At 45.7% G+C, this 20,226-nt stretch overlaps 1 protein-coding gene across 9 annotated transcripts in view; it reads right to left on the reverse strand.

Annotated features, from left to right (window-relative positions):
- LOC108551485 (bromodomain adjacent to zinc finger domain protein 2B) overlaps positions 1-20,226 on the reverse strand; it is a 160,400-nt gene that overhangs the window by 19,042 nt on the left and 121,132 nt on the right. For 7 of the 9 annotated variants that reach the window (XM_017905671.1, XM_017905678.1, XM_017905676.1 and 4 more), the window contains 10 exons: positions 5,378-5,605; positions 4,413-4,598; positions 4,015-4,177; positions 3,857-3,874; positions 2,797-3,040; positions 2,351-2,612; positions 1,851-2,227; positions 1,213-1,527; positions 723-997; positions 417-498 (listed from right to left, as the gene is read on the reverse strand). In XM_017905671.1, the coding sequence (XP_017761160.1) occupies positions 417-498; positions 723-997; positions 1,213-1,527; positions 1,851-2,227; positions 2,351-2,612; positions 2,797-3,040; positions 3,857-3,874; positions 4,015-4,177; positions 4,413-4,598; positions 5,378-5,605 (2,150 nt within the window). The remainder of the gene's footprint in view (positions 1-416; positions 499-722; positions 998-1,212; positions 1,528-1,850; positions 2,228-2,350; positions 2,613-2,796; positions 3,041-3,856; positions 3,875-4,014; positions 4,178-4,412; positions 4,599-5,377; positions 5,606-20,226) is intronic. The other 2 variants (XM_017905673.1, XM_017905674.1) reach the window with 2 other exon arrangements.

Genomic DNA, 20,226 nt, shown 5'->3' on the forward strand with positions numbered 1-20,226 from the left:
TTTTTTTCTTTTTTCTTTTCTTTTCTTTTTTTTTATCTTTGCTTTTTTTTTCGGTTGGTTACTGGAATTCGTAGAGGGCGGTTCAAGGGGTTCACATATATGCGAGTATATAAAAGTTTCTGGAGTTACAAGAATATATCCACTGGAGGAGTATATATATGTATATATATAATGTACAAATAGATGTATATATAATATACGTATATAGATATAGATAATATATATATGTATATGTATAATATAAATACGACACACATAGAGAGCATGCGACACGCACGACAGGTGGACAAAATACAAAAAACGTAGTAGGTATCCCAAATAGAGTGAGAGAACAGACTCCTTGTGAATGAAACAACGAGAATCGAGACAAAATGTGAAAAGGAAGTAAACACGGTCATAGAAGAGAGTCAACTTACCTCGAGCAGCTGTTGATTTCGAATCTCCCGCTCCCGTCTCACTGCCTCCTGCCTTTCCGTTTTCTCCTGCTCCTTGATGAGCCTGCAACGGGAACACGATTAATCGATCAGTCGTTGTCGCGTTATATCGAACTCTCGACCTTCCCCCCTGGTCCAAACCTTCCTCTGGATGGGAAAGGATCTATCCGTCCCGATCTAAATACCCCCTTTTTCTTGGCAATTGAAACGAGAAGGAAAAGAAAGGAAAGTCGCCGTAGAATACATCCCTTCGTGCGTTAAAAAGCTTAAAAATGGCGGACAACTTACCTAGCCTGCTCCTTGTGCCGCTGCGCCTCCTCTTTCGCCAACTTTTTTGCGTACGCCAGTTTCTCTCGCTCGTACTGATTGTTCGTTCGCACGTCCCTGAAACCACCCGCGGCTCTCAGCTCCTCCAATCTTCTCGCGACTTCCTGGGCGCCCAACCTAACGAATTCCGCCTCCGCGAGGCCCATCGTTGGCTGCAGAAACTCGCCCACAAGCGGACGAGACGAGAACGAAAAGTGTGCCGTCGTTAGCTCGGGCGGATTCTGTTGCTCCAAAAACTACAAAACCCAGTTGCACGCGATGCAGTGATACACAGGGGTACGTGTGGCACTTAGTAGTCGACGGGCTCCGCGGTTCGCGGGCAAGTAAAATCGACGGAAAAGTGACGAGGGGTGAGAGAAAAATGGCGAGGGGCAAAGGGGAAAAATTGAAAGAGGAGTCGAGGAATAATAAAATGGGAAAAAAGAAATTTCGTTCGGTGACGTGAACTAACCTTCGCTAAATCCGGACTGCTTCTGAACGTCTTTCCACAAGGACTATAATAAGACACGTCACCCTTTATCACCCCCGACTTCCCTAATCCTTTGATGACGGTCTCCCGCTTCCAGCCACGCTCAAGCGGCACCTGGAGATCCCTCTCGCTGGGCTTCACCTTTCTTCTCTTTGCGCTGGACACGCCATCCGCGTTGTCGTCGTCGGTATCCGTCACAACGTCGGTGTTGCTGCCGCTTTCGCTCGTCACGTCCATGTTGCTCTCCTCGCCGGACACCTCGAGCAGCTTGTTCTTCATCTTCTCCTGCAAAGACCGCTATATAGGGAGCATGGTTTTAGTGAGAAATCATAAGTGAAAAGAAAAAAAAAAGAGAGAGAGAAACAGTGTGCACTGCTCCGTCTTGACTTTTCGGCGTCTCCCTTGATCCGTGTGACAGAGGCCGTGGCTGCTCCACAGTTCGATTCGGTTGCAACCGAGTCCTCCGAGTCGAGAGCGAACGTGTGGTAACGGTGTGCGTTAAGATCGACGAAAGCGAGACAACCACAGCTGGTCGAACTCGCAAACGATAGGGAGAGAACGTGTCGCAGAATACGAGAAGGTAAGAGTTAGTCGGTAAAACGTGTGATCGGAAACTTTACCTGGTTCTTGTCGTCGCTCTGTCCGGAGGCATGCAGCTGAGCAGCCAGAATGTTAGACCTCAGTAACGAGACCTGATGAGACAATGGCACGCTGGGGTCCAAGGTGGTCGTCTGTTTCATTCCCAGGGCTCTGCTCTGAGCCAGCAACGAGGCCACCGTGTTCTTCTTCGGTTTCGATACCCCGCGACCCAGGTTCCTTGGCCGACCGTCTTTGTGGTGAGTCGTGCTGGCGCTCTCGCTCTCCTCGCTTCCGCTGCTCGGTCGTTGCGGCGAGTCCGCCGCGGCGAACAGCTGCGCCAACGACGGACTCGAAGATGCTGGCACGGGTACAGAGTTCTGTGGCACTCTTCGAGGCTTCGGTCCGGGCTTTCTTCTCGCTGCGGCGTGGAAACGTGCACAGTTTACGCGAAAGATTTCTTCGGATTCTATTCGAGCGTACGCGACCCGGCTGACTTGGTTTCGATACCGACCGATTTTCGGCTACGAACGAAGTTACTTACAAGTTCGATCGGTGGCGAGTAACGACTGACTTAAATTACTCAGCTGACTGAGCGGCTGGCTGCCGGAAATCGGCGAGCTACTGCTCGTCGTCGCGGGCTTCAGCGAGAGGTTCAGTGGTGCGTCCGAGTCGTTGGAATTGCTGGCGTTGGTGGTGGTCGTGTACGACGATGGCGCCGGCAGAACAGAGCCGTTCGTCGAATGTGCCGGCAATTTGATCACCTCCACGCGATCCACCGACTCCCTGTAATCGTTCGACTCGGTCTGAAAGAAATTGCAACGCCGACGTTACTCTCCGTGTCATCTTTAAAGTCCACGTGTTCCACATTTCACATTCCTCGGAAACCGAAATCTTTCCCTACTTTACTTTTTCCTTTCTCTATTCCATCCTACGAACGTTCGAATACGAAATTCGCGGCTCGATTCTCCGAAGTAAATGGATAATTACCCCCGTGCGATTGTACTTTCTCGGCTCCATCATCAACGACGACGTCGTCGTGTTGGTTTGATGAGCGCTCAGAGCTGGTATCGGCGGTGGATGAACGCTGACGCTCGGCGTGTCTAAGGATATAGTCTTCTTCCTGCCGCGGTTCGTTGTGCCAGGAACCTTTGGACCGACTATGCTCGACGTGTACTTGATAATCTCTGTGTCTGGAGGCAGCCGGACACCTCCTAATATACTGCTAGGGTCGCTAAATGGATAATCACTTATATCATTCAACTGCTTCGTTATCGCTATATCCGAATGATGGAATATTTGCGAACGAGATGCTTTTACTCGAATCCACGCGTCTGACAGCTCATTGAGGACACCACTACCTAGGACGCTGAGCGAATCGCGACGGGCAGAAATTCGTAATCGTGAATAGGCTGCGTGATTCCGAAGCAGACAATCCTCGCAACGGTAGAACGAAAAGAAAATGCAAAGGGTCGAATGTAATCGGTGTCCACAAAGGGCTAAACGTTCACCGCGCGTAAACACTTTTTTCCACGGCTATTTTAAATATTAAATGCAACGAAACGCGTGACTAGTTAAAGGACAAATTGTTTAAAACGGCGCGACGTTAAGGGCCATCGAGCAATTATAACAACGAAATTACACGGTTACAAGCATCGTATGAAAGTTAAATGAACGGGAGAGAGCCGGCAGCGTGGAATTCACGGGTAGAAGAGAGAGAAAGAGAGAGAGAGAGAGGGAAACAGCGAAAAATACCCCGTGAATTACGAATAATAAATATCGATCATACGAGCATTTCTTTCGATTCGTTTTCTATCGTTTTTGTACCGTTCCCTTCCCCCCCCCCCCTCCTATTTTCTTTGTTTTTCTTTCCGTTTTTCCCCTTTTTTCGGCCATTTCGCGTATCGCTTTTTATTCGTTCTCTCGTCTTTTTTTTTTTTATTCCCCTTTTCTAATTGTTTCCTTTCTTTTTTCATTTCTTTTCCGTTCATCGTTGTTATTACCGTGCGTTTCTCGTTTTTGTTTTTGTTCATTCTTAACGATCTCTCACCTGCCCTCTTTCGCAGAACTGTAGGCGTATCGGCAAGCGTGGAAAAATAATTAATGGGAAACGGTAAGTGCGCTGTGCGGACGCGGGGCGTCTGTTAAAAAATAATGAAAACCGGGGAAAAAAAGAAACATCGATTTAACGAGGGTGCACACTCGTACCTGACAACGTTCGTTTGCGAATTCGGCGTGCTGCTGGCCGACGTGCTGTGATGAGAGGACGTGACCGGTGCTTGAGTCGAGACCGGCAAACTGCTGCTCGTCATACTAGGCGTCGTCGAGCTGCTACTGCTCGCTGGCGTCTTGTGACTCTTGCTTGACTTAGCTTTTGTTTCATGAGCAACAAAATTTCACCATTCGTCATTTCGCTCGTTTCTGTTTTCTCGAGGAAAATATTCCAGAATATTCGAAGAGAACGCGATGCCATCGAGGTTGACAGCGTTCGGACAAATCGCAAGCTTTACAGGAAGGAGTAACGCGCGAGCTTGGCGAATCGGAAAGTAACGCGTGGAAGTAAGGCAGATGCGGGGGTAAATGCGAGGTAAAGTTGCGATACTTACACTTACTGGACTTGTGAGACGATAGGGACGGGGGATTAAGTAGAGAGGCAGGATAGGGTGGCAGCAGGCTCTCGGCGCCAGGCGGAAATCCGGGCAATCCTGCAGCTCCTTGTAACCTCGCGAGGTAGTCCTGTGCGGCTAAGTGTGACGCCATCGTCCACCATGCTGCACTAGCGGGATTGATACCTGATGGAAATTCGAAATTAGTAATCCGATTCGCGCGTCAATTATCAGATAGCCGTGAAATCGTGAAATTCTCGTTCTCCATAACGATGTTCAACCTTGCTCGCGATAGGCACGAGTTAATCGCTAAAATTCCCAGCATCCCCATACATCTACACGATCAATAAGATGCGAGTCTTTTGTACGACTCGTGGATAACAGGATTCTACGCGGGCTAAATGGTCAAGGCATTGCATATTTGAGAACCCTCCGCGGTCTAAATCTCATTCGACATTCTACCCCGACTGATCCTCAGTCGAGCACCTACTTCGAAATGCTATTCAAAGTTCGGCTCCGTTGACACCGATACTGGAGCAAATTTCAGTGAAATTACATTACGCTACAAAAGGGTAGCCTTGTGCACTAAAACCAGCGAATCGAACCGTAGGAGTTCGAGGTGCTGACGTTTCGCGAAATCCGATTAAATTAAGGAGGATCGATCGAGGCAGAATGTCAAGCGCAAACCGACACAGGACGTTGGACAATTAAAAATACAGCGCTGATTGAAAATCGCTGGTCAACAGTACGTGAACCATTAACAAGTCAAAACGATCAACTCCGCCTACTGAATTGATTAAAAATTTGATTCCCGATGCTCTTTGATCGATGGTGAATTTTCAAAAATTTGGAATAAACCCGTACTTTCCGTTTCCTGCAGTTAATGGAGCGAAATTAATCCGATCAGTGACCAATTCACGCGCTATCTGGCTCATCTGAGAATAAATATAAAAAGAGAAAATTACCTAAACTCGCAGCCTGACTGGCAGCTACGCTCAGGGTACCAAGGCTGTTGTGGGAGTACGGGGGTGGCGGCGGAGCGGAAGCCGGTGTGTGGCCCCCGAATCCGGGTGCAGAGCCTGCACGGCCCAGAATGGCGTAAGCCGATGGTAAATGATGGGCCCCCAATCCATATCCGCCCGGCATCCCGCTGAAAAGCGACGAAGCTGCACTGTCGCCCCGTGGCCAATACGCTGCAATCAAAATCGAATCCACGATATTTCAATTACGCCGCGTTCCCAGTATTTGCACGCAAAACATTATCGGTCAATTTTCTTGAAAAACAAACTTCGCTGGAGCAACGCGCTTTTATGATAATGCCGATGCCGATCCTCCACGCTCCTTCGTCCCCGTTGCCAAGTATCGCGCCACGGATTTGTGTGCTTTGCGAACCGATCCTGCGCAGGACCCTCTTTCGAAGGGGGGTTTTGTATTTGCAAACGGAGGGGGGGAAAAAATCGAGAAGGATGTAGAGTCCCGATTTATTCCGCGAGATGTACGCGTCGCGACGAGCGGAAATTGCACGCGCGATCGAGGCTACCGATCATCGATTAACGCTCGGCAAATGAGCAAGCAACGTATCGTTCTGGAAGGAAGCCTCGAGACGTCCAGGAGGGATCTAATCTCGAGATTTACATGCTCTGTGACCGATATTACAACGGTGTTACAACCTCTCGAGATAACCGACTGATCTACGGTTATAACTTTCAATGGCGGCTATACTGGGACCATCGGGGACCACAGTAATGGCGACTGAACTAGACGTTCGATTAGACTTTCGATAAACTTCGTTTCATGTCTCAGCCTCGCGAATTATCCGGAATTGTCTTTAGCTGAAAAACTTGCTCGCTAATTACAACCTCCGCGTTATTTTCAAATTCCCGATAATCGCGTGTAATCTAACGTGACGAAGATTTGACGTTTGCAATAATACATATTAATATATTAACACGATATATATTTAAATACCGCGATCCGACACGGCAAATGCCGCGTTTTGGTATTTATCGCGGAGAATACAGCGAATTTCGATTCTATTATTCCATTTGTCGTCATCGTGGTAATTGATAAGTTCCGCGCATATTTGTCGGAATTTTTAATCAACAACGGAACAAAAGAGCATAAAAGGGGCCCGGGATTTTTTGTTATCGAAATTCACGGCAAACACTGTGCGAGCACTTTGATTCGTATTCGGGTAAAGCGACGCTTCGCGTACGCGCGTACACACCAGTCGGCAATTCGAGTTAATTAACCAATTATCCGCGAGCGTCATACGCAATTGATTTACCTGCCGGAATTAAATATAGCCGGTGTGTAGTAACCATAATTCGGGGCTCGCAGAGAGGCGGGCTCGTACGGCGAAAATATTTGTAAAGCCGGAAAACGAAAAGATAATTCGCCAAATATTTCGCCCTCGTTATCGCGACCCGCTTTAATGCGCGGTGAAAATTTTGCTGGCCCGCGGAAAAGTTCGCAGCGCGCAAGGAAAAGCTCGGATCGCCGAGCTACGGAACGCGGGGAACGGAAGCGGACGGAACAAAAGCGAGCTGAAAAATAAATCATTGTCGCGTTTGAAAAATGAAGCGTTATTATCCGGCCGCGATTCGACAGGGTTGAAACGGGGTGGGAATCATTCGATGGCCGGGCGTGTGATTTAAAACGCGCGTTTTGAACGGGGAGAATCGCAATGGCCGGCGACGATGGGGAAACTGCGTGAAAATAAAGAAAACCTCGGTACGAAGATCAAGCGATGTTGAAAATAAGATACGTCTTAACGAATATGCAAAAATTGATGGCTTAGAAGAAACAGATATATCTTTAAGCCTTTACGTTCGAGGATTTTTTGGCTAAAGAAGGGTACGAGTTGACAAATTTTCTGCTATAAAGCTGATGATACTTTTTGAGTAGTAAATAAGAAATTGTATAATAATTGACACGTAGAATTATTTAATTTTGATTCCTCGCAGGCTGTTATATTATTTTAAATTTGATATATTAATTAATATCGAGCTTCGAAATTTTATCAAAATGGCGACTGAAACGCGCCTCTCGAGTGCAAAGGGTTAACTCTTTGCGGCACAGGATTTCAGATTGTTAAAAATAAGATACGTCTTAACGAATATACAAAATTAGATCTCTTAAAAGAAACAGATATATCTTTAACCCTTTGTTCTCGAGGATTTTTTGGCTAAAGAAGGGTACTAGTTGACAAATTTTCTGCTATAAAGCTGGTGATACTTTTGGAGCAGTAAATAAGAAGTCGTATGATAATTAACACGTAGAATTATTTAATTTTAATACCTCGCACGCTGTTACGTTATTTTAAATTTGATATATTAATTAATATCGAGCTTCGAAATTTTATCAAATGGCGACTAAAGGGCGCCTCTCGAGTACAAAGGGTTTGTTATGGTAAAATTCAATAGTGCAGTAAACTCTATATTCCAGTGGTGTGGGGGTGATCCCTTCCCCTGTGTTCTGTCTTTTGTCACCAGTCTTCTGAAGACGACTTTTGACCTACGTGGCCCTAAACAGGCCAACTAACCATTCGCCCGTTCAATAAAGATCTATACAGTTTTTCCACAGTTTTCCACTGACTACTACTGCTTTGCGTTATAACCCCTTTAACAGGGTTAACTCTATGCGGCACAGGATTTCAGATAATACAGTAGACCCATGTTGCATAGAAATTTGATTGCCTTTTAAATAAAACAAAATTGTTATATTTTTACTAATAAAATACTATGCGTCAAAGAGGGTACAGGAACGCGTGAAACGTCTATTTCATTAGCGTTAGATAGGAATTAGGGTACCAGGACGAGCTACCACTCGCATACCCTTTTTCTTCGCTCTAGCTTTGACTCTCCATGCGAACAGTCAGAATACTCGAGATATACCTTCCTTAAGATAGAATAAAGATAATTATAAAATAAAGGTAGTTATTTCTTTCTATCCCAATAAGCGATTCATCGTTGGATTATCGGAATTAAGATCGAGGGTAAGAAACGTAAAAGGCGGAACAAGATTCGACTTTTCGCATTTTCTCGCGCGTAATTTCGCTGGATAATCTCGCGAATGAAATCGTGCCGCTGGCTGGGTTAATTGGAATTATCAAAATAGCGACGAGTTATGCCTATCGAGCCGGGGAATAATTAAAGCGTTAGGTCGTATCGGCGTATCGTAAATGATCGCCGTACGTAGAACAGGAAGCGGGGAAATAAATTGCGGTGTACAACCTGACGGGACTCGTTATGATAATGCCGTTTAGACGAGCAGGATAAGAACCAAACGCCGGATGCCGATACTTTCTAATTTTCACGAAGTGCTAACGATTTTCATTAGACCCTTCTTCGAGCGCGCAGCGGTGATTAAGTATCGCGGATATGCTCAGCCCAGCTGAAATTACCCTAAACCTCTGCTCTATTGCGCCTTCTCGCCTTCCGGTAATGATAGTGGCTCGACTCGCGATCCAGTTGCGTATACACGGGGTCATCGTTTTTCTCCATCGGAATCGGCCATGGATAACCGTAAATATAGTCCAACCGAGTCAGATAAACCTTGTCAACGATTTGTTTGTTCCACGACAAAACGTGAACTCGATTAACGACTAGACCTTCCTAGCTATTACAGATTCCAACCTTATCGGCTCCTTTTACGCGTGCAATCGAAAAATTGTAAATGCAAGAGTATGTAAGAGTATGCGAGCTCTGGTTACCGATAAGGTGACACGAGTGACGAGCACGTAGCAGTGATAACCAGAGTCTCGAAACGAAGAGGTGATCTGGTTGATTAACCGTTTGAGTCCCAAGCAGCAACTCCTTTTACGCGTGCAATCGAAAAATTGTAAATGCAAGAGTATGTAAGAATATGCGAGCTCTGGTTACCGATAAGGTGACACGAGTGACGAGCACGTAGCAGTGATAACCACAGTCTCGAAACGAAGAGGTGATCTGGTTGATTAACCGTTTGAGTCCCAAGCAGCGCGATCGCGCTCTTCGGATTTTGTGTCGAAAAATCCCAATACATTTTGAGCGATATAGAGAATTGACAGTGCTATCACTGATTGTCGAAGTGGCAAGCTCAACTTTGCTGATGCAGGTACGTCACATAGCACTAACAAATGTTTATCGCGACGATTGGGATTTTTCGACATAAAATTAAACACGCGATATCGCGGCGTTCGGAGTTTTCAACCGTGTTCTTCCAAAAGTCTCTGGGACTCAAACGGTTAACAAAGGAGGCCCACCTTTAAAAGGGCAGCTCGAGCAGCGAACCGCGGAGTTCTTACATGAGAGACGAGAGCAGTGTGTGAATAACATATCCAGAAGAATAAAGCATAATCAGCCACCGAGTGATAGACTCATTTTAACTCAGCCCTCTTCTGCTCCCCTTACAAAATGACGAAAACCGAGATACGAAACCTTTTTGAGTTATTCCAACATTCGTTGACAGACTACCTATAACGGAAACCCGATTTAATATTCGCAGATAATAGTAATTAAAGAGACATAACGAACACAAACAAACGCGATAATCGAACGATCTTCCTTAGAATTCCGTTCGCGTATCGCTCATTAATTAGCCATGACAGAGAAGCCAAGTGAAGAACTAATTCTGTCTAAATCCAAATAATTTTTCTGGAATGCCAAAGACACTCTTTTCTTGCTGCTTATCCAAACGAAGCAAAAGCAGCAAAAGCTGCGGAAGTATTTATCCAGAGGACGCGAGATTTCGCCCCGCGAGTCGCGAGACCGCTCGAAATGCTCGCGGAATGGCGAGAGGCGAGAAATCGGTGCCGGATCGATCAGAAAATTCTCGACACCCGGATGGATCGAAGGATCGCGCAGGTTCATCCGGTCGGGCTGCTCGGGGCTCGTGTGTTTGTACAATTTATCGTTACAAACGTGGCCGCAGATGTACCGTTGATTTTCTACGAGTACAGCGGCCTTGAGCAAGGCCGTGGCATTGAAATCCAAGCGCCGCTTTAATTTATACCGGTCGTTGAACCCTCGGCTGGCTTACACGACTACTTCACCGACTGAGCAACTGCATAATACTCCGGCTACATATATACCACGTGTTCGCGTACACATGCGTGCACGTATGCGCATACATAGACCGGGCGTGCACACGCGTGGTACGCAGACAGGAGATTGAAATTTTATCACGATTTTTGTTTCCATCCCTCTTCCCTCTTCGTCCCTTCATGCTCGTTGAGGACCAATTATTTTATCCGCCGCGGTATTTAATTTCTCCCCTTTCGATTTACCGCATTTTTCTATCGCTCTACGCCTTGGTACTATATACCGATTAAAGGGCTGTTTCCAACGTATCCGACGAGTTAACTTCGAAATTTTACCAACGGAGAAGAGACCGGTGAAAGGATCGAGCGATTTCGATGAATTTCCAGTTAAATTCGCAGCCGCGATGACTTTTAACGCGGGCAGAAATTTCAACCCTTAACGAGCCAGCGACACGGTACAAGCTGTTTCGTGCTTTCCTCTTTAACGCAGATGCTTTAATGGCAATCCATTATTCGAGTAACCGACCGACCAGCGCGAGAGACGGAGAGGGAACATTAAGCCAGTCCGCCATTTTCGGGACCACGGTTAATCTCGCCCCCGCGCCAACTTTCCTAACGATTCTCGATTAAAGAAACCACGGACAAAGTTCCCGTTTTATTCGCCTTGTTTTCTTCCTTGTTTCCATGAATTTTCGCGCGAAAAATCGAGGAAATCGCTCTCAGCGGGACAACGATCGTCGATCGGAGGGGCAGAGGGGTAGGGGAGCAGAACGGAAATCTATAATTGCGGATTGTAACGATTTGCCGCGTGCAAGCCGATAAACGAAAGCTGCGTGGATTCGCGTAACGAAGGGGGATTAAACACGCGGTAATCTTGTTTATACGAGACAATTTCGCGGAAAGTTCTTCGTTTCCGGAATCAGACGGACCGATGAATGGGCTCTGGCTGGCTAATCGTTTTCGCAGCGAATCGAGGAGAGAGCGATTTTGGGTAAAACTCGAAGCGAATGGAATAAACCGGAGCCGTTTCGCGGAGGAAGCTCGAAGAATCGCGAGAAATGTCACTCGGAGGATCGCGTCGACTCGAGCCGAGAACGAGCGGATCGGTACCGTCGAGTGTTCTCGAAAATTCAACCGACAAGACCATTTCCCGAGCGAAGAGGAAGCGTTCTGGAGCGGTTGTGCCTCGAGTACGCGATGCGTCACGTTCATCGATTTATGATTAAGCTTTTCACGGAGTGCTGGGGCCAGCTGGTGGGGGACGCCAATCCAGGACAAGGGAGAACTAGTCTGTTGCAAGCTCGAGGACATCTCGAATCTGCGAAAAATCTTCCAATCTTTCGTGTATCTGTTGCGAAACTCTGACATTCGGAATTATTATACTTATTGCAATAAGACTTAATTATTGCGGATTATCAACGCGAATGGTCATCAAAATTCCCTTTTGACCCTTTGCACTCGACGACTTTTTGGTTAAAGAAGAGTAGGAGTTCAAAGATTTCCTGCTATGAAACTGACGATATTTTTTTGAGCAGTAAATAAGAAACAGTATAATAATTAATACATGGAATTATTTAATTTCGATATTTCATGTATAATTACATAATCTTAAATTTGACATGTTAATTAATATCGATCTTCGAAATTTTATCAAGTGGCGACTGAAGAGCGCCTCTCGAGTGCAAAGGGTTAATTCCAGCGTACCCCAAAGAAGTAAACACTAAAATTCCTTAAGAATAAATTATTAGAACAGTATATATCAATGATGACGAAGCTTTCGAGTTCGGTGTGACATTGTACGTAAAAGAGCCTAGTTTAACCCGAGTGCCGTGTCACATCCAGAAATATCCACAATTTGGGTTATTAAAAGAAAGAGAATATTTTTAGTATACTTATTTGTTAACAATTAAAAACAAATGATTCATATTTGACACGAGTGACGCCATCATTGGTATGTACCATCTAAAGGTCGTTGGATTTGTCTTTTTATGCGCCATAAGGATACCAAAATAAGTTATAGGACGCCATTTACAAAAACGTCGATGATCTCATATTCTCGTAACAAATAACCTTGGAAAAGTATCAATGCCATATGCGCCCCCTTCGAACGATGCAACTTTCCCGAAGAGTTTCCCATAGCGTCATATGTAAGGGAGATATTTAGATGATCCTATTTAAACGCACCACCCTGTACACGTATCGTGCGATTCGCGACATCTATTATATAACAATTACACCTATTTGTATACTGTTACGCGATTCACGTGTATGCACTTGCGTGTGTGTTGTTTTATCGGACATAAACGTAAACAAAGTAGTCTCCGAAATAAGCCACATTTTCACTGCAAAATTAACGCTCTCCGCTACTACTGTCGCCCATGAAGTGGCTCTATGAAACGTTCTCTGGGTACTACCGTCGAATATTGACGTCATGCACGAAACGTCAGCGATGACTGTCGCGGTCCGAATGAAAAGTTTAGTGTTAACACTAGAAGTACCAACCCAGTCAAAATGACTGGTCCTAGAATTTTTCTTTTTGCAATCACCGAACACATATACCTGCTTTAACCGTTTCGGTCCCAAGCAGCGCGATCGCGCTTAACTTTGCTGATGCGTATACGTCACATAGTACCAACAAGCGCTATTGCATCCATTGGAATTTTTCGACATAAAATTAACCCCTTGACTACGGTAGATTTTGATACACAACGGCCGTACCGTACGGTAGGAATTGAGTTACGATGTGCGCCATTTTTGTAAAAACAAGCGCCCTCCGTGTCTGAAAACTAAATTACGCCGAGCGCCTATAGGCGCCTTCTGTGTCACAATCGCAAAATTTTTAAGCGTCCATAGGTGCCCTCCGTGTCACAAACGCAAAATTTCTAAATGCCTATGGGCACCCTCCGTATCACACACGCAAAATTTCTAAGCTCTTATGGGTGCCCTCCGCGTCACACGCAAAATTTCTAAACACCTATGGTCGCCCTTCGTGTCACAAACGTAAAATTTCTAAGCGCCTATAGGCGCCCACAGTAGCCAAGGGGTTAAACAAGCGCTATCGCGCCGTTTGGACTACTTCGCACTCGATTAAGGCAAGCGCTATCGCGCCGTTTGGACTTCTTCGCACTCGATTAAGGCAAGCGCTATCGCGCCGTTTGGACTTCTTGGAACTCGATTAAGGCAAGCGTTATCGCGCTGTTCAGGCTTTTTCGACCGTGTTCTTCCAAAGCCTCAAGCGCTGCTTGGGACTCAAACGGTTAAGAATAAAACTGGTATCAACTCGTATTAAGAAAGAATTGTAATCAATATATTCACTCGTATTCATCGTATCGCTGAAATAACTATAATCCGTGCACGTTATAGTTAGGTACCCGTTAAAGATCGGTAGTCCTAGTGTTAATCACACTCGAGATTTCTATGAATACTGCGAAACACGTTTTCGCGGTTTACGCTGCCGTACAGTGCAACCACCCTTGTGGAAAACTTGTACCACGAATGTATAACCGGGGTCAACTCCTCTGTACCGAAAGGGTTAAACATTCCGAGTTCTAACATCAGTGAAAAATATTCTTAGTGAAGCTAAGAATAAAAGAAGAACCTAGTTTCTTCCGAGCGACTGTGTCAACTCTGTTGAAGATTTCCACGCTTTTCATACTACGCGTTTCTCGTTCCTTTTTTAATTTATGCACGCTATTATTACGCAAACGTTCGACACTATATTCAAGACAGTGAAACAGATTTTATAATTGATTACGATCGATTATAAGTCGATCGACTTTCATTCCTAGGGATACTTTCCTACGTCAGCTATCGACGGTTCTACGATATCCGTGAGCCGCCAAGTCGCCACCGGAAGCCACTTTCGGACGCCTGTCCAGCGGTGAAAACTCGATAATAACGACAATAATAACAATAAAAGGAAAAAGAAAAAGGGTTGGAGAATGGACGGAAAGTTTCGAGAGGGTGGAGTTACTCTCGTGACGGAAAGAGGGCTGGAATGCAGGAGAGGGTCATCGATGGGTCCGTTTCGAACGTCATCATCCTCGGCGTCTGACTCGGAGCGACAGTCGCGGACGCGTGGCTAATTTCCTGTTTTTCCGTGCGCGTTAATAAAGGGTGCCTGCCCTGGAGCGAGGCGCGCATTGTTTTTCCGTTAATCGATGGCCACGCCGAAAGCTCTTCGTCGTTAAAATCGTTGAAATCGCGCAATAAACGTCCGCGATGCAGAGTACGGCTGGGTTATTGCGAATGGGGATCGTGCGTGAGCTGGTATTTATTCCAAGACAGATTCGTTGCCCGGCCGATTTTATAGCGACGTAAAAGCCATCTGCCGCTGCGACCACGATTTGTTTCTGCCCTCCTGTCGAACCGGAAACGCCTCGATACCGGTCGTCCGACACTTTCGGCGGGGCCAACGAGTCGCGTTAACCCCGCGTTCCTACTTGTACCGCGAGTTTCGTTCAATTAATTTCCTTCGATCGCAGAAAAATTCCCAGCATGACGCTAAACCTACCACTACCGGTCAGAACAATCGGCAAGATGAAAAAATAGAACATACAATGTGGAAAGTTATTTAGAAACGGGATAAACGATAACAACGAATGCAGAATTTTGAACGAAAAATTTGGAAATTTGGATCGTTTAAACCACTGCAAGTTAAGCATTAAAGGAAGAACAATTCGGGGAGCAACGTACCACTCGTGAAGCAAGTCGAGAAACACTCGAGAAAGTTGACTCAACCAACTGGCGGACTTGGAAATTTCAGGAACTTTTTCAGATTCCAAGTATCTCGGGAATCTTCCGAAATACATTCCACGTGAGAAACTTCGATTTGCACGATCACGTAAGGCAATTACCCCCGAGAACACGAAAAATCTCCGAGTCCACTGGATCCACGCGGATCTCTCTGCAGCCGAGCTTCCGATAACCGTGGCCTAACGAAAGCAAAGTCCTAACGAAACTAAAATCCCAACCGAGCGTCCCCGTTCTCGGACACAGCCGTTTGCACCCTCGGGAAGCGGAGGAACCTCTATCCAAAGCCTAAACCGGTTATCGTGACGCCGATTCGGAAGAGAAGACGAAGCAGCGAAATTCGTTGTACGCCTGGGCTGGACGGGCGCACACGGTCAGCCTTGCTTTATCCGTGGCTGCGCCCGGCGAGCAACAAATCCGGTTGGATGCGGAATCAGCGAACGAACAGGCCGATAAGAGAAACTAAACGCGAGCTAGGATAGAGGAGAGGAGGACCGTAAGCGGAGGAAGCGTTACGCTAGTTCGGAGAATGTGTTCGGTCCGTGAGCCGGGAAAATGGCCGTGTTATTAAATCGATCGCAGCTCTCTCTGGCCAGTGGGGGTTAGAGCTAGGCCAGGGTGCTGCGAGAGGGAGAGAAACGCGCATATAGCCCGTGCCACGGGGACGATGAGGAGGACGCGATGGAAAGGGGCCGAGGATTACGAATGGCTCTTGCTTGGCCGCCACCGCCGGAAATCGGCATCTCCCATTTACGCGTTTTAATACACGATCCTCGCCGGTAATTACATCCACGGACAAAAGAGAGTGGCGCGTGTTACGAGATCTCCATGAGAACGAACCGAGACGATCGTTGTCTGGGTTTTAAAAATTCGCCGATCCACGCGGGGTTAACCTATTTGCATTCGAGCGCGGAATATTCCGCGATTCACGACAGGCGCCTATCACCGACCGCGGAATATTCCGCGAGCTACGACTGTCGCCTATCACCGAGCGCGGAATATTCCGCGAACTGACTTTTTCCATTACCGGTTGCTGAATATTCTTCATACGCCACAGATCACGTTTCATCCCTTTTGCGAACATCTCATCTACATCGGTTCATTATATTCTTAACAAATTTTACTTTTGTCGTGAAAATCCTTTTAACTGCCATTATGAGTATGTGCTGATACGCGCGCGGTGATACGGGCTAATCGTCAATTGAACGTCGCTGATGCCTGAACACGGCACCTTAAGCAGAGCCATGATGCAAATGGGTTAAGCGTACGAGGGATTCGAAACCGGTGAGAAATTTCCCACGAATTTGGGTTTATTTCGGCTGCCTTTTTGCTCTCAAGTTGACGCTAAAACGGTGATATTTAACTTTCAGCACGTGGGTCGCGATTAAAAGTTCGCGAATCGATACGGGGTTAAGTATTCGTGGACTTACGGAACGAAGAATCTTCGACGAATCTGTTTCGTCGCTCTTCGTGCGATGAATTTTGAAAGACGCGTTCAAGTATAGATTTCCTTGATGGATATAGTCGGCGTGCAGAAGCAAAGAAACGGCTTCGACGAGCAGACCAATGGCAGTAAAGGGTTAAGTAACGGGTAAGTACGAATCGATGGAGGAGGATTGTTACGTCGAAGAGGAGAGCGGGAAGCTGGATTTTAATTTAGCAGCGAGACATCGGATGGAAATCAATCGCTGGTCGTCGGGCAAATTCTTTCCTGCTCGATAGCTTTTTAACCCCTTCCCGTGACATTTAGCTCGATGAAATCCGGGCCCAAAACGGGTGGTGTCAACGCGAGGTAAACAGAGCAGACTGATGCTCGAAAACAGTCGGAATATGAGCCGAAATGTAAAGACGCGTGATATAGTCAATTTTACTTGATACTGTTACTATGGAAGTAAATTCTAATCCTTTTTCCTTTCATAAATATTATAAATATATTATATTTTATAATAGACGACAGTTTCGAAACTTTATTTACTTATTTATTTATTTATTAACACTTTGACTGCCACGTTGGTCATATATGCCCGGCCACGGTTTCTCCTGTGAGTATTGGTTACCACATTGGTAACCAGAGCGCTTGAACTACTCGAACTACATTGAACTACATTGAATAAAAATTCACAGTTAGTACATTTTGAATATAACCGCTAATTGGAAGATACTTTGAAATAAAAAGTGCCCCATTGAACGATTAAAAATTTTCATTAGAACATCAAAAACATATTAGAACAAATCTTGCATCTAGCGGTGCACTCTCGTAACGTCGTGAGAGAAACATGTGATTTCAACGTGGCAATCAAAGGGTTAAACGGGAAAACCCATTAGAATACGAAGAAAATGAACGCATGAGGAGTTTACAAGTTTCCTAAAATAGAACTACGACAGACATTCAGAGAAACACGAAAAAGTTCTATCGCTTGATTATTATTATTTGCTAAGGAAGTGATTCGACATATAGGATCGGTATTTGAGAATCCTGATTTGTAACAAACAGGCCGGAATGTACGCGATGTTCTAAATGTTCCTTGAGGTACATAAAGGTTTATATCATTAATTAGGGAAGAACGTTTAATCACGCTATTTGGAAAAATTTTCTGTCCACGTGTCTGACTCGTGATATTCACGTTTGGGCCGATACTCTTTTCACGTGTCCGACTCGTGATATTCGCGTTTGGGCCGATACTCTGTTCACGTGTCTGACTCGTGATATTCATGATTGGACCAAAATCTTCATCACGAGTCAGACTCGTGATTGTACGAGAAGGGGTTAAACAGTTCGCGAGCACTGGCTGGACAATTTGGCGGATATCAGGGGAGCCAGCGACGACGGAGCAAGCGTCGGGTTAGTCGGCTAATGGAAGACATCGGTGATAGATTATCCGACTAACTGTATCAGCTAATTACGAACTTGTCCAGCTGCATGGACACAATAACCCATATCCGCGTGAAAGCTATCGAGAATAAATTTCCTTCTGGTCAGAGCAGTCGAGTCTGTGTCCCGGCCGCCTTCATCGCGTCAACTGATTAATAGACGAAGGTGCAATTTATCTTGCTCGTCATCTCCCGCTAATAACGAATCGGGGCTAGTTTTCCAAGCGTAAACAAAAGCTCTACCGTGAAAATTCGTCGGCTCGCTGACTCCAGCATGAGTTGGCTGTATCAGCGTACTCCGAGTAAACTCGGAAGCTATACTGTGTGTTCTTAAACTTCTGTACATCCGCGAAACCAGAGGTGTCTTTCGGTAACCCATCCCGCGAGCATCGGAATATTTGTCGTGACAGGAAGATCGAAGATCTCGCGATTTTTCGCAGGGTTAAATGGAATTTTAATTTTATTCTCACCGAATAGCTGTCTTACTCGTCACTTTGAATATACTTGTCGGAAGCTAGTCTACATATTCTTAAACCCCTGTACGTCCACTAAACCAGAGGTGTCTTTCGATAACCTACCCCGCGAGTATCGGAATATTTTTAGCGATAAAAAGATCGATGATTTCACGATTTTTCGTAATAAATGGAATTTTAATCTCATTCCCGAATAGCTGTCATCTTACTCGTCACTTTGAAAAACTTGTCGGAAGTTAGTCTGCGCATTCTTAACACCAGAACTACCTATCTTTAATGAGTATCTAACTATAACGTGCACAGATTATAGTAATTTCAGCGGTACGATGAAAATAAGTGAATATATTGATTACAGTTCTTTCTCAATACGAGTTGATACCAATTTTATTCTTAAAGCTGACGTATGTGTTCGGTGACTGCAAAAAGGAAAATTCTGGGACCGGTCATTTTCACTGGGTTGGCAGTTCTAGTGTTAAACCTCTGTATATCCACGAAACTAGCGGAGGAGGATCGAAATATTTATCGTCGATACGAAAGTCGAAGATTTCGTAATTTTTCGAAGCGAATAGCTGTCATGGCGTTGATCGATCGTCGCCGAAATGCTCAAATCTCGCGACAGAGTGAAAAATGATCGCGAAGCACCGGTTGAGGATCGTCGCTCGCTCTTTGAATCTTCCATATCTTCGCCTTCCTATTTAAAGTAACCACGAGTGAAAGTAATTCGCGGAGTAAAAATTTCGACGGAAATGTTCTCGCGTTCCGCGAAGCACGAATTCCCGGGGAGGAAGAAGGACGGAGGAAGGGACAGGCGGTGCGCGAGACGAGGAGAGAAGGAGACTATTGCGGAACAGGGTAACGTAACTTCTCGCTGCTATTTTAGGGGTACAGAATATACGGAGGGGATCTTTTATTTTCCTTCCTTTTTTCTCTCCTTCCCCTTTCTTGCCGTCGGTGCAGAGTCTCGACGAGAGGAACGTGCCGGGAAGAAAATAGCTCGGACCAACGGCGTGGCACGGAACGACGCGAATCTTACGGGCTGGAAAGGCGACGGAATGAAAGATCCGAGATTTAACGCGACGCTATATGCATTCAGCGTGTTCGCCTACGAGATACAAATAAAACTCGCGTAATCACGAGAGGGTCTCGTCGCCGACGTCGAAACACCGCGTAACGCGCTTCAGCTTTACTTCGATGCCGCGTCAACCCCTCGCCTAAAAGCCCTGCCCCTTTTTCCCTCTATGGCTTCGGCAATCGTCGCCGCGTTATTCTTCCGCTCTATGGCCACGTTCAGCGGCGGTCGTAATGCGAAATCATGCTCCTTTCGCCTTGTTTTCTACGGGCTGCGATTTTTGTCCCCGGATCGAGCATTCGGCGCCAAAAATTGACCGAAATCGAGCGAAAACGTGCTGGTTTTCTTGGATAACGAGATAATTAACCCTATTCTGAGAACTATCGCGCGATGTCACCGTATCAGAGTCTTGCAGGAACTTAAACCACGAAAAAGACTTCATTTATTTGGAAATTTAGATCTCTTATTTATTTATTCCATCGCTAAACAATCATATGACCGTTTATATGTGAATAAATGGTAATAAAGTCTCAAAAAGTGGAATAATGTGAGACGTTATTGAGAAAAATTATACCTATATCGGGATGAGTCTTGACGATTTAGGACAGAGCAAGTGTAATATTAAAA

The sequence above is a fragment of the Eufriesea mexicana genome, unplaced genomic scaffold (genome assembly GCF_001483705.2).
Source record: "Eufriesea mexicana isolate 0111107269 unplaced genomic scaffold, ASM148370v2 scaffold4231, whole genome shotgun sequence".
In the NCBI taxonomy this organism is placed as follows: Eukaryota; Metazoa; Arthropoda; class Insecta; order Hymenoptera; family Apidae; genus Eufriesea; species Eufriesea mexicana.